The following is a 13,409-nucleotide window of genomic DNA, read 5'->3' on the forward strand; positions in this document are numbered from 1 at the left end:
ATTCCGATGATTTTTTCCCTCAGTATCCTTGTTGTTTTCTTGTAGTGACAATCTCACAAGTTACACTCCACGAGGCCAGAATAGAAGTGAGAGATGTCATGCTCCAATACACTAAGTGTGCTGACCCCACTGAGCGAGAAGCTCGCAAAGAACGTGTGAGGCAAGCGGAGGAAAGAGGCCAAATGGAAGATGCGGCAGTGCATCTGGCATGAACCTCCCTTGTGCTACATGATGAGGACCACGGGGTAGGCCCTAAAGGTACCCCAGAGAAACCTACAGCTTCCCAAAGATTAGGACCTATCAATCAAGATGACACGGCTGGGTCAGATCAGAACATCTCAACACAAAAGGATATCTCTCGAGAAAGAATCTCTGGGGGAAATTCCCACTCTTCAGATAATGTTCCTCTTAGCAGAATGATCCCAAAGCCGAGCAGGAAGAAGGCGGGTTTTCGAATCCCGTCCACACCCGCTCCTTAGCAATCGGGAGCTGGAACTGTCAGGGGTTAGGGAATCCCCGGACAGTTCCTCGTCTCACGGAACTCTCAAAAAAATTTTGGCCTGACATCTTATTCCTATGTGAGACCAAAAATCCCGATGCAGTGGTACTTAAAAAGTGTGATCAACTCAGATATGATGAGCACCACCTAGTCGCTCCGACAGGCCACAGAGCAGGAGGGCTGGCTTTATTTTGGAATCCAGAATTGAAACTCTCTGTGTTACATTCTAATCCTGATGTAATAGACACAATGATTGAGCATGAAGGAAAAAAATTTTATGCTAGTTTTGTATATGCGAGTACGGACAGAGCAAAACGAAACCAACTATGGGAGTTTCTGCTCAGGACTGCAGAAGCAAGAGACGCGCCGTGGTTCGTAACTGGAGATTTCAACGACATACTCAATAACGAAGAGAAGACGGGAGGACCAGACAGATCAGAAGGATCCTTTTCAGACCTTCGTACATTTTTCTCGGAAGCCGACCTCTAGGATCTCCATCACTCGGGTGATCCATTGTCCTAGAGAGGGCAGAGAGGAACCCATCTTGTGAGGTGTAGACTCGACCGAGCGGTGGCAAATAGTTCATGGACGGAAAACTACCCGACGGCGAGATGCCAATATCTTGAATATGAAGGCTCTGATCATAAGCCTTTGATGTCCTTCCTAGATCCGACGATAATGAAGCGAAAGGGACTGTTCCGATATGATAGAAGGCTCAACTCAAACGAAGAGGCTAAGCAAGTTATCCGAGATTCTTGGTCTCAATATATTGAGGCGCCTGTTATGGAGAAGCTAGCGTCCACAAGGAGAGCAATCTCAGAGTGGAATAAATTGCAACAATGCAATAGCAAAGAGGACATAGAGCAATTGAAGAGCGAGCTAGAAGAGGCTATGACCAGCCCTCGTAACGATACGGTTCTGATCCAAGACATTAATGCCAAACTTAACGTTGCATACCTGGCAGAGGAAGCCTTTTGGAAGCAGCGGAGTAGTTTGCTCTGGCTTAAACTCGGGGACCGGAATCCAGGGTTCTTCCACGCGACAACAAAGAATAGAAGACGGGCAAATGCGTTTACGGTTTTGGAAGATAGCGCCGGGAAGATGGTGTATAAAGAAGAGGAGATTATAGAGACCGTGGTGGACTACTTCAAAAATCTCTATACCACGGAGCCATGGGATAGACAGGAAACGGTCCAACATGCCTTAAGCTCGATCATTACACCAGAAGATAACGAGGCATTGATAGCAATCCCCTCAGCTACTGAAATTAGAGAAGCGGTAATGGCAGTAAAGGGAGAGAAAGCACCAGGACCCGATGGCTTCTCGGCGAGCTTCTATCACACGCATTGGGACAACATCGGACAAGACCTAGTGGAAGAGATTCAGAGCGTCTTTCGGTCAGGAGTGCTCCCTAGAGGAATTAACGCTACCCATGTCTGCCTTATACCTAAGACTAAGAGCCCGCAACGGATATCGGAGTATAGGCCAATTTCCTTGTGCAATATCTACTACAAGGTCTACTCTAAGATTCTCTAACATCGTTTACAGCCACTCCTAGGAAAGATTATATCGGAAAATAAATCCATGTTTGTCCCGGGACGTGCGATCAGTGACAATGTCCTCATCACCCACAAAGTGCTCCACACGCTGAAGACGTCTAAGGCTGAGCAAAGAGTATCGATGGCGGTAAAGACAGATATGAGCAAAGCTTACAATAGACTTGAATGGGATTTCATCTCCCATGTGCTCGAGCGACTCGGATTTAGCCACATCTGGATAGGCTTTATCATGCAGTGCATCTCAACAGTTACATACTCCTTCCTCATTAACGGTTCTCCCAGAGGTTTGGTTATACCTAGAAGAGGGATCCGCCAAGGCGACCCCCTCTCTCCCTACATATTCATATTGTATAGCGAAGTGCTCTCGGGTCTTTGTAACAGAGCACAAGAGGAGGGCCTCATCCAGGGTTTTCAAGTGGCAAGGGGGAGTCCCCGAATAACTCATTTACTCTTCGCAGACGACACGATGTTCTTTCTCCGAGCAGACAAAGATGCAGCATGCGCCCTAAAAGCGATCTTGAGCAAATACGAAACAGCATCAGGATAGGCCATAAATAAAGAACAGTCTTCCATTACCTTCTCGCGTAAGGCACCGGTGGAACTAAAACGGAGGGTGCACAACGAACTCCAAATCCTTAAAGAAGGAGGCACCAGGAAATACCTTCGTCTACCGAAGAGCTCCGGTAGACGTAAGAGGGACCTCTTCTCGTCCATTGTGGATAGAATCAAGCAAAAGGCGTGTAGTTGGGCAAATAGACATTTATCCTCAGCTGGAAAGCTAGTGATGTTGCAGAGCGTTCTCACGCCGATACCATCATACTCTATGACTTGCTTCAAGATCCCGATATCTCTCTGCAAGAAGATCCAGTATGCACTAACCCGGTTCTATTGGGATGATCAGGGTTGAGGAAGATGGCTTGGGTAGCCTGGGATAAAATGACCCTATCAAAAAACAATGGCGGCTTTGGACTGAGGGACATACAAGCTTTTAACGATGCGTTCCTGGCCAAATTAAGCTGGCGCCTACTTGAAGACCTGGAAGGTCTGTTGGGGAGAGTGTTATTGAGCAAGTATTGCCCAGAGGGCAACCTCCTAAGCTGCACCCCTCCAAATGCATCATCTCACGGCTGGCAGAGTGTACTTGTGGGAAAGGACTTACTACTGAAAAACCTAGGATGGGTTGTTGGAGATGGGGCATCAATCAGAATCTGGGATGACCCATGGATGTGCCTTAACTATCCCATAAGACCCATGGGTCCAGCTACAAGGGAATCGACGCTGTTAACGGTTCGTGATCTCATTCATGAGGAAACAGGGGAATGGAACAGAAGCATCATCCAAGTCGTATTACCCTTTGAAGAAGACCGCATCTTGCGGATCAAGCCTAGCATGAAAGGGGCTCCTGATGCTCTTAGATGGCTTGGAGGGAAGTGTGGAGAATACTCGGTGAAAACAGGATATCATATAGCTATGGTGGAAGCAACGGCCGAGATTCTTGAGGATGAAGCTACCCCTGAATTTGACTAGAGGAAAACGGTATGGAACTTGACACTAGCTCCCAAGGTCAAGATGTTTGCCTGGAAATGTTTAAAAGTTATTGTGCCGGTTGGAGAGAGATTATTGGCTAGACACATCAATGTTGACCCGAAGTGCAAGCGATGTGGAAGCTCTGAATCTATCAATCATCTTCTTTTTCGATGTCCTTTTGCTCGAGAAGTGTGGAAACTATCCCCTCTTGATGAAAGCTTTGAAGTTAGCGGATTGATAGATTTGAGAGCAGACTGGTCAAACATCCATGGACAAAAATCCCTACCCCCCACAGGACTTATCAAGACTCCACTGGTCCCTTGGATAATGTGGTCACTATGGAAAGGACGCAACAAGCTAGCCTTTGAAAACTATGTTGGGACTCCAGCGGAAACGCTCTCGCAAGCAATCATCGCAGCAAAAGAATGGGAAGTAGCCTAGGAACAAGAAGAGAAAAGACCTCATCCCCACTACCAAGAGCCACTGTTTCAGGCTGACACAGTCGTTAGATCAGATGCGGCTTGGCAGGGTACTAATCTGAAAGCAGGGCTGGGGTGGGTTGTGATGACAGCGGAACAGAGGATCTTAGGGAAGAGAGGAGACAGCTGTACAGTATCGGCCCTTGTTGTAGAGGGTATGGCGATGAGAGAAGCGATGTGTGATTGCAAGAATCGAGGAATCAAAGATGTGCGTTTTCAGTCAGACTCGATGCAACTGATTAGGGCCATAAACTTAAGGAGCCCGAGCTTGGAAATTTATGGCACAGTGGAAGATATCTTTCTTCTATCTGCTCACTTTGATGTTGTTGATTTTGTTTGGATCCCCTGTTTGAGAAATGGTGAGGCCGATGGCCTTGCTAAAAGAGCGTTAGTTTTGTATGAACAAGGAGTGGGTGTGGCTGAGTTAATGCCCTCACCAAACTAATTTATGAATGAAATTTCAATTGTGACAAAAAATTATTTTTTTCGAAAAAATAAAATTAATATTATTTAATGAGACATTTTTATAATACATATTGAAATTGGTTTACCAATATTGTTTTGGTTTATGAAATTAAAATTGGTTTATAAATTAATTAGGTTTATTAAACCGATTTCAATATTTATTTATATACACATATATATATACATATAAAATATACATGAATATAGAAATACAAAATACACAAAAAAAACAGCCGACAAAAAAAACCTAACTAAACCTAAAACTAAGTTATCGTCCTCCTCTTCCACCGCACCTCCGCACCCTCGACGCTTCAGCCATCATCGCTTCAACTGAAAAAGAAACAGTGTAAGAGATCCAAATCTTCTCAGCTTGACAACTGCGACGAAGTTGAGACTCTGACGACCAGAAAGCTTGAGACTGTCATCTTCTCAGCTTGCCAACGGTGACGAACTTAAGATCATGACGACAGATTGATTGTCTCCACATCAGGCTTGTGATTGTCATCTGTACGGCAAGCAAGCATGATCCTTTCATAGCATGAATTGAGAAGAAATCCAGATACGAAAGAAACGTATGGTTGGAATATGTATTTTATTTTTGTGCTTCATAAATCCATAAATCCAACTGTTTTTTATAGAAGGAAACGTAACTGTTTAGGTTAGAGAGAAAATCGTGGTTTTCTATTAAAAAGATGCAGTTAGAAAATATATGGTTAATTTTGTAAGTATGTATTGTTAAAAATAATTGTTGGACATAACATTTATCAATAGTCACACTGTTGTTTTAATAGAATAGATAGAATAGATTATAAATAATAGGGCTTCTTGGTTAAATTGTCACTCTTTTTGCTCAAAATTAGAAGAAGAAAAACAAGAAAGATGCAGTGGAATTGTAAATAATAAATGTCTTTTTGCGTGTTAGTTTTAAAATAATGTGTAGTAACAAGCTTTCTATCCAGTTAAAATGAACATGATATTTGTGAAAACGTCTTGCGTTCAATTAATCCACGTCATTTTATTTAAAATGATGCGATAGATAAACCAATTTATTTACTATTTCCTCATTAAAGAGAGTATAAGTTAGCTATCTGCTTATTCCTAATATATACAAAGACATCTAAACCATTTGAGTAAATTTGATGAAATGTACTTCAATATATATAAATGGGTTCGATAGGTAAGAAAAATAACATCTGAATGCATGTATGTAAATGTAATATGTGAAAGTGAGGAAACTAGACGGACAATGAGTGCTAAGTGGCGCGAGAAAGATGCTTAAGCTTACCAATAGTTATCCTCTAAACCAAAAATAAACCATGAAAAAACTAAAGCAGGATATTGTTAAATGTTCAAACAAGTAATCCTCTAACTTCTTAAGTTCTACTTCTAATTAATAACGAGAAGATTTTGGTTGTGATTTAGTCATCTTCAGCGAATGCTGCATCGTCTTGATCACCATCACCAAAGTCATTATCATCATCTCTACCGAAATTTGCAACTGGAGGAGCTTCATCTTCAAACCCTGGTCCGTCAGGAATATCCATGTCCTCCGTCACTTTCATCGTCTCTAGATTCTCCTCGCTGAAGAAATCAATCATTGGCTTGGATACCTAAACAACACACACAAAACATACACGGATGCAGAAAGGTTTGTACTTTAACACAAAAAAAAGGAAAAAAATGGTTTTACCTTGAACAATCGGTTTCTCTTCTCAGCACTTTCTACAAGATTTTTCCAGAGAGGATCACTCTTTAATGTTGCAGCTGAACCAACGACCTGATTGCATGTTTCAATGGAGAATGAATCAGAGAGAGATAACACAAACAATTAGCTTTTCCTATCTTACCAAAACAGAAGACTTAGCTCGTGTAATCCCCACATTCATACGCCGAGAGTTAGAGAGAAAACCAATTCCTCCTTTATCGTTAGCTCTAACGCATGAGAATATTGCTACATCCTTCTCCCTTCCCTTTTCACAATGATAAAGACAAAGACAAATGTTGAGTTCTTGGTTTGCTTACTGCATTTTTTCAGCATATACTTGATGTTGAAATGTGAGTGAGAGAGAGTAGAATATTTGACCTGGAACCCATCGACAGTGTTGATATCAACCACTCTCTCTGCCTCTGACTCTGAACCAAACATCTCTTTAAACCGGTCTTTGAAAGTTTTAACTTGGTAGCCATAGGGAGATATAATAGCTAGCTGAGAACTTGACTTGAGCTCCGGGTACATGGTAACAAGCCTGTGGTAGATGAGAAGAACAAACTCCACCTCGTCCATGTTTACTTTAGAGCCAGTTGCTCCATGTTGAGACTCTTTCCCTTCATGTATATCAAAAAAGCAAAACGGACCAAAGCAACGGTATTTATGCCAGTCACGAGTCGTCTGAGCCTCAATGTCAGCTCCATCTTCCAGTGCCTCTTCATAGAATTCCTTTGACGGAAAGCTTCTTATCTAATTTTTCAGACAAAAGCAGAGAGTAAGTAGTCTGGTCGAGAACCAGATATTCAGTGAGAATCTATAAATTAAGGGATACCTCAGGATGCATCCGGTATTGGGTTTTCAACATGTTCACCGGATAGCCAGCCTTTTGAAGTCTCTCGAACATGCTTGTACCGTAGCTTTCATTAACCAACGGAAAGACAACAATTCAATAACGTCAATACAACGACATATTAACAGATAAAGTTTGCACGTGATGAGTGGTTTAAAGTACTTACCCAGAATCCTGAGCAACAGTTGAGATTACAGTAGCTGGGAGTTGTTTTGGATCCCCAACCTGATAAAAGCAATGTTACCCAAAGCTATTGAAGTTTCTCATAATTTGTCATATAAAGTATTAACTAATAAACTAAAGGTGTTTGTGCTCGCTTCTCACATGTGCAGTTTCAAGATACAACTAATATTCTACAATTTTGAGAAAGGTGGGGCACTTCTATTCTCTAAAGTGTAATAAATTTTCTATCAGTTTATATCTACCAGAGAAAAGAATACTGCAGGTTTGAAACATGAAGGGGTAATCTTATGGAATTTTACCAGAAATACTTGTTTGCACCTAGTGGCCAAGGGGATAAGAGTTGCCGGCTCAACCTGCGCATGTGCACAAGAGTCAATATTTCATCAGAAGTGAACTCTGAAGACATAAGCATTTACATTCGTGCTTCACTTCCTTAGCAAGCAACAAATGCTTTTGAGATGTCCCCAACATAGGTAAGGGAAATTACATGAATCAACTCTATGTAATACACGCCACGACAAAAAGTCTTATGAAGATTAAGTTTCAAAAGTAAAGCATCACTATTTTAATATCTATTTTCAAAGATGAAACCATCACACAATTTATAGTAGGCAAGACATTCGAGCATTAGTCCGGGGGGCTTACAGCCTGTGCAGCTTCATCTATGATAACGACATCGAAACCACGGTTTGATTTAGCGAGAACTGGTGCCCCACTGAAGCTAAGAGTAGAAAACACCTGAAAGTGCAAAGAAACACACAAGTGAATGTTCAGGAAAAAAAAAATATAATCTTAAAGTTACATGAATACGAGGAGGGTTAATTCTCCATACAATTGCAGCCTCGTCCAATATTGAAGTCTTGATGCTATCATCATCAGTTCCTGTGGTTCCTTGTTTTGGTTTATCAATGGCTGATCCACGCCTTTGTGCCACCTGCAATAGAGTGTTGTTTCTCAGGAAAATGATCAACAGAACTTGAAATTTCGTTGTTTGGTTCCTCTTAATGTAACACAACTAACAAACCTATAATGATCCGATGACAGTTGGATTCTTTAAGAAAGGTTTATCTTAAGCAACAAAACCTAACTCACAACGAAAGGCAATCAAAGTGCAAAAGCTATTAGGTACATACGAGGTGATCAAGCCATACTGACTTGACGGAGTGATGTGGCTTGACACCAATTCGTACAATCTTGGGTGCGTATGTCTGGGCGTTTTCGTCACGCAGACCTGAAAGTGCAACACATTAGACCAACACTAACATTCAAATAATGAGATAGTCTTTGGATAAAACACATGCCCGTAGTCAGAAGACGTAACACAATCTCATCAAGTGCAGAGTTTGATGGAGCACAGACAAGTACACGTATCCTGTACTTCCGGTTTGCATTAACCACCTCTGGTTTCTGAACAACACAAAAAAAAATATATATATATATAAGCACGGTTATTACAATGTGAGTCTCAGAATAGATCTTCCGACGGACCATATCATTTCCTGAGGTCGGAAAAAAACCATCATCACCATCTTCAGGCATGATAGCATCTCGTGGGTTGACACCCAAAATCCAAGGAGAAGCTAATGCCCAGTGACTATATCTGAAAGACAATAGGATTTTATAAGTTCACCAATGGGGATGAAGATGAGAGGAAAAACATACTTCTCCTCAATACTCATCTGAACTCGACGCTTTAGCTCATGCTCCCTATTATGAAAAGAAGAAAGAAGCATAGTTTAATAATATCATAAGTACAAAAGGTTAGCATCAAGGGGATGGGCACGTAAAAAAATCAATACTTAGATTGAACTCGTGCTGGAGTGGCATGCATAACGGCACCAAGAATGCTAAGAATCGTCTGAGTTTTCCCAGTTCCTGGAGGACCCTAGAGAAGGATTGAGTCATTAGTATTCAAATCAGACTGTAAACTAATTCATTCATCTGCTTGTCAATGCATCTCTGATCTACTCATCTACGTTCCTTATCTTGACAGTCTAAGAGAAAGACATTGAGTGCTAAACAATTATAACTTCAGGAAGAAGTCAAACCTGTATCAAGACAAAGGATCTTCTTGATAGACCAACCTGAAAAATATTTGAGACAAAGAAGATAAATTTAACTGCAAAAGACCCAAAGGAAAAGAAGCTACAAGGCCGCCAGACTTACATCAATTGCCTCCTTTTGAGATTTATTAAGATTTTCGGTAAAGTAATCATGCAGAGGTCCAGATATTTTCCAAGCATCATCTCCATAACCACAAGACTTTTCTGCTGCAGTAAAGATTAAATCCTTGAAAGGAAGCGAACAGATCGATCGTAGTGCTGTATATTCCCTGATAATGGTTGACAAACCACATAACTGCAAAATGCAACATTCAATTAATAAATCAGAAAAACAGAAGCCAAGTTAGCACATCACTACAGGACTGACCGACCTTTAAAGTGTGCACCCTTTTGTCTACGAGGTTGGCAGATGATGTAATAAGAGAACGAATATTTGAGAGAGATTGGATAAAGGGCTTTGTTCTAGAGGATTTCGTTTTTTTGGTTATCTGCACCACCTCTTCAGCTAAATACATCCGAAGTCGAAGACTAGTACTACTTAGACGGTTTTCCACAATAGCAAACCCATAAGATGAAGGAAACGAACTCCCTTTAACCTGGAAAAAAAAAAAGAAAGTCAAAGCTCTAACTGAAAATCCAACATTCAGATAAGACAATATGAAGGAGTTATCAAAGAGATATAAAGAAACCTCTTCTTTTGATAGCAATAAGAGATCATTTGGACCAAGAGACTTATATTTAGTAACTTTATCATCCTCCAGGCGTTCGCGTTCGTCAGTGACTTGTAGAATGTGAAACCCATCAGCCTCGCTGCACTCCATTACCAATCTCAATTCAGACCCCGATGCTGCTAAGAGGAAAAACAACCTACTTTTATACACAATTTTACTCATGATCAATGGGAGAAAGGATGAAAACCTTCTTCTTCAGGATCTTGATTCTGCAAGATTTGAGCTTTAACTTCCTCAAAGAGGAGTGGCTCAAAGGTCTCAAAATAATCATCAACATCTTTATAAGTATTCTTCACAACACTCAACTTGGCTTTAGTATCCTTCTTGTTCTTCATCTGTATTTACAAAGGAATTAAAAAAAAAAAGAAACGGAGTTGTATAAATGATTTTCTTTTTACCTCAGTCTCTTTTAAAAGCTGTTTATAGTCCCAACCCAAAATAATCTTATGGAAACGAGCAACAGCTGCTGCTTCTTCTTCTTCATGGAACTTCCCCTTATCAATGGCCATCCTTCTTTCTCTGCTCAAATTCTACCGCCAGATTCTCTACATGAACATGTCCCAAAAAACGAAATCGAGGAAGAAAGTTATTAACTTTGATTCAATGCAAGCATTAGTTAGCATAATGTCATCGTCGTATAATCAGTAACTAAGGAAGAAAAAAAACAGACTTTGGACACTGTCTGCCTATTTTAGAACACACAAAGAGAGAGAGATTGACTGTTACAGAGAGAGAAATAGAGGAACGCACAAGCCGGAGAGTGGGGCGAGATCTTGAACAGCTGGCGGCGACAATTTCGGTTCGTTTAGATTCACTGATGCTTTAAGAAGAAGCCCTCGCGTCCTGTCGTGGGGGCGGCACAGATATCACAAGACGCACCTTCCTTTTTCTTTTCCTCCCTGCGTCTCTCGTTGGTTTTGTTTTTGTTAACCCCTCCCGGTTTAGTATAATTATTGGCCTGTTTTTTTCTTTCTTTCTTTTTGGCCCTTTTTTCTTTTTTTTTTTCCAAATTGATTATATAATCAAACTATTAAAACTGAATCACAAATAAATGTTAACCTTATGTTAATAATTACTATCCAATACCACTGAACTTATAAATAGCAATTTTCATAAAAATTATTACGAAATTGTCTAATATTTAGCTACCTAATAAATTTAAAAGATATGTAATCCTTAGTTTATTTTAAAATCAAAATCAAAAAATCAATTTTGCAATCCATAAAAGAAAAACTATGAAATAGATTAAATTATCAGATTAATTTATTGGTTTATTAAAAATTATATTAATCAAAATCGTTTAAATTTTCAGAATAATAAAACTAACTCAGTTATATTTAATTAATTAACCTCTTATAATTTAATTAGTACAATAATGTATGTGATTAATTTTTTAACGTTTGCAAAGATTAAAAACAAATAGATCTAGTTTGTATTAATTTTAAGATTTTCAATCATAGAGTTACATACGTTTATCACATTTTCGGTTCCTAACAAACCCAAACCGGTTTACAAGCTGCATATATGAAACCCCCAGAAGCTGAAATTAAAGAGGAAGCTCCATTCAAGTACGGTTTAGTAGTTTCTGATGGTGCTACTAGTGCAAGGGGTGCAAACAAGATCAACCGTTGAGATACAAACACGCAGAACTTCGTGAACAACTCCTCGTTGCAGCACTCGTAGAACCGTTTCTTCTTTCCCCGTTACAACATCAGCCAGAGACACCTGACGCGAAACCGTCTCGTCTCTCATTCGTCTCCCGCGCGACCATCTACCTAACGTCAACCATTTCACCCAAACCAGCTGCTCCGAGACTCCACGTCGCCTCATCCCATCCAACACTTGCTCCCGCGGTTTCAGGTGTTTTATACAGTAGATGAGTCCAACCAGGTTGAGCAGAACACTCAAGTTTGGTTTGAAGAGAAACATCTCCACATCTTGAAACCCTAACCGCATCGAGCTCATGGTTTCGACCGCGTGTAGATACTCGCTGGCCTCTAGTGATAACGCAGCAGGCCACTCTGTCACAAATGCAATCACCTCAGAAGCTCTAGATGCCATTTCCATGTGCTGCATCACGTAAACTCTTCTCCATTCCTAACGAAATGTTAGAACAAAATAAGCATAAACAAACCTTATATCTACTCGAATCAAAGTAACATAGAATCTCAGTTTCTTTCACAAGAAAATGCAGCAAAAACATACCCAAGATACGAAACTAGTCTACATGTAAGTTATACAATTCATCATCACCAGTAAACAGATCCATATATTAATGATTAAGCCATGAGCAAAAGACTCTAAAAACTACTTGAATATGAAAAGAAACAAGAATATATGGAGATGGCTAACTCCCTCCACCTGAGAAGTTTCATCGGTTTGTGCATCAGGAAACAGAGTATTGTCTCCATCAAAAGTGGACAACAAGGGCCATCTTTCCTTAAACAGAGGTTCCCATAAGATGTCAGAACCACATAGCTCTCTCCAGAACCTAGAACAGCTACTGAGTGCGCAAAGATCAGTCACCTGTCCAATCACCAAGAATCAGTCTCAGAAAGTTTATAATCAAGAAAATGAACACAAAGCAGTAAATTTAGCAAGAACCTCAAGATAAGATCCGATCTTCAAGATTATGTCGTGTGGGAGAGCGCTACAAGAAAATCGAATTGAACAATTCATGGTTCTTTTTTTTAATCCAATCTACAATTTCTTCGATGTTTGTGTCTATATTTGGTTTATAAGGAGTACACGTTACAAAAGATGACGACGACGACGAGCTTAATCTTAAATACCCAATAGCTTTTGAAAAATTCTAATATGTCTCCCAATTCGCTGAATAACCAACTTTGACATTAAAATTAAATAAGCAATATAGATTTTAGAGAAAATGACTAGAATGTATAACAAAAGTTGGTTTATTACCAGATTGCTAAACATCTTTTTTAAATAACTAGAATGTTTGGACACCCATAGTAAATGATTCTAACGGCTTTTGGTTAGTTTTTTTTAAATGAAATTACTTTTAAACATATAATCCACATCAGTAATTAAAATTACACATCACCATCACAATAGAAACTAAACCGTCTCTTCTCCAACATAACTAAATCGAAGTTTAAAAAAACTAACTAACTAAGAACATCGTTTTGTCGTCTCGAAAAAGAACCGTCGAAGAAGGAACCGCGAGGATACTCCCACTCTCCGTCATCGACATTGTCTGTGTTAACTTCCTCTTCGTCGAAATAGCTCTTTGTCGTTGTACTCTGTTTTCTCTGTTATCATCGTGCCCGAAATCAGAATTCTGAACTCGTTTGTACGAAATCGTCTTCGCTGCCGTCTTCGCCA

General features: G+C 40.1%; 2 protein-coding genes across 7 annotated transcripts; both read right to left on the reverse strand.

Annotated features, from left to right (window-relative positions):
- Nucleotides 1-5,705: 5,705 nt before the first annotated feature.
- On the reverse strand, nt 5,706-10,969 carry LOC106312896 (probable helicase MAGATAMA 3). Of its 4 annotated transcripts, none has more exons than XM_013750591.1 (21): nt 10,815-10,969; nt 10,463-10,594; nt 10,252-10,399; nt 10,023-10,183; nt 9,705-9,929; nt 9,437-9,628; nt 9,319-9,354; nt 9,070-9,155; nt 8,933-8,977; nt 8,759-8,870; nt 8,572-8,677; nt 8,404-8,501; nt 8,103-8,204; nt 7,916-8,008; nt 7,570-7,623; nt 7,254-7,312; nt 7,070-7,154; nt 6,613-6,987; nt 6,377-6,499; nt 6,220-6,306; nt 5,706-6,139 (listed from the first exon to the last, which is right to left on the reverse strand). In XM_013750591.1, exons 2-21 carry the CDS (start codon nt 10,571-10,573, stop codon nt 5,948-5,950), a joined length of 2,490 nt encoding a protein of 829 aa, XP_013606045.1. In that variant the 5' UTR covers nt 10,574-10,594; nt 10,815-10,969; the 3' UTR covers nt 5,706-5,947. The 4 variants fall into 4 exon arrangements, with proteins under 4 accessions (XP_013606045.1, XP_013606062.1, XP_013606038.1 ...); XM_013750608.1 differs by having other exon boundaries at nt 10,023-10,180; nt 10,463-10,609; XM_013750584.1 differs by having other exon boundaries at nt 10,463-10,609.
- Nucleotides 10,970-11,473: 504 nt separating this feature from the next.
- On the reverse strand, nt 11,474-12,824 carry LOC106294576. 3 transcript variants are annotated; one of them, XM_013730184.1, is made up of 3 exons: nt 12,669-12,824; nt 12,426-12,590; nt 11,474-12,161 (listed from the first exon to the last, which is right to left on the reverse strand). In XM_013730184.1, the coding sequence occupies exons 1-3, from the start codon at nt 12,741-12,743 to the stop codon at nt 11,640-11,642; spliced, it is 762 nt and encodes a 253-aa protein (XP_013585638.1). In that variant the 5' UTR covers nt 12,744-12,824; the 3' UTR covers nt 11,474-11,639. The 3 variants fall into 3 exon arrangements, with proteins under 3 accessions (XP_013585638.1, XP_013585632.1, XP_013585646.1); XM_013730178.1 differs by having other exon boundaries at nt 12,417-12,590; XM_013730192.1 differs by lacking the exon at nt 12,669-12,824 and having other exon boundaries at nt 12,376-12,450.
- Nucleotides 12,825-13,409: the final 585 nt, after the last annotated feature.

The sequence above is a fragment of the Brassica oleracea genome, chromosome C1 (assembly GCF_000695525.1).
Source record: "Brassica oleracea var. oleracea cultivar TO1000 chromosome C1, BOL, whole genome shotgun sequence".
Taxonomy (NCBI): domain Eukaryota; kingdom Viridiplantae; phylum Streptophyta; class Magnoliopsida; order Brassicales; family Brassicaceae; genus Brassica; species Brassica oleracea.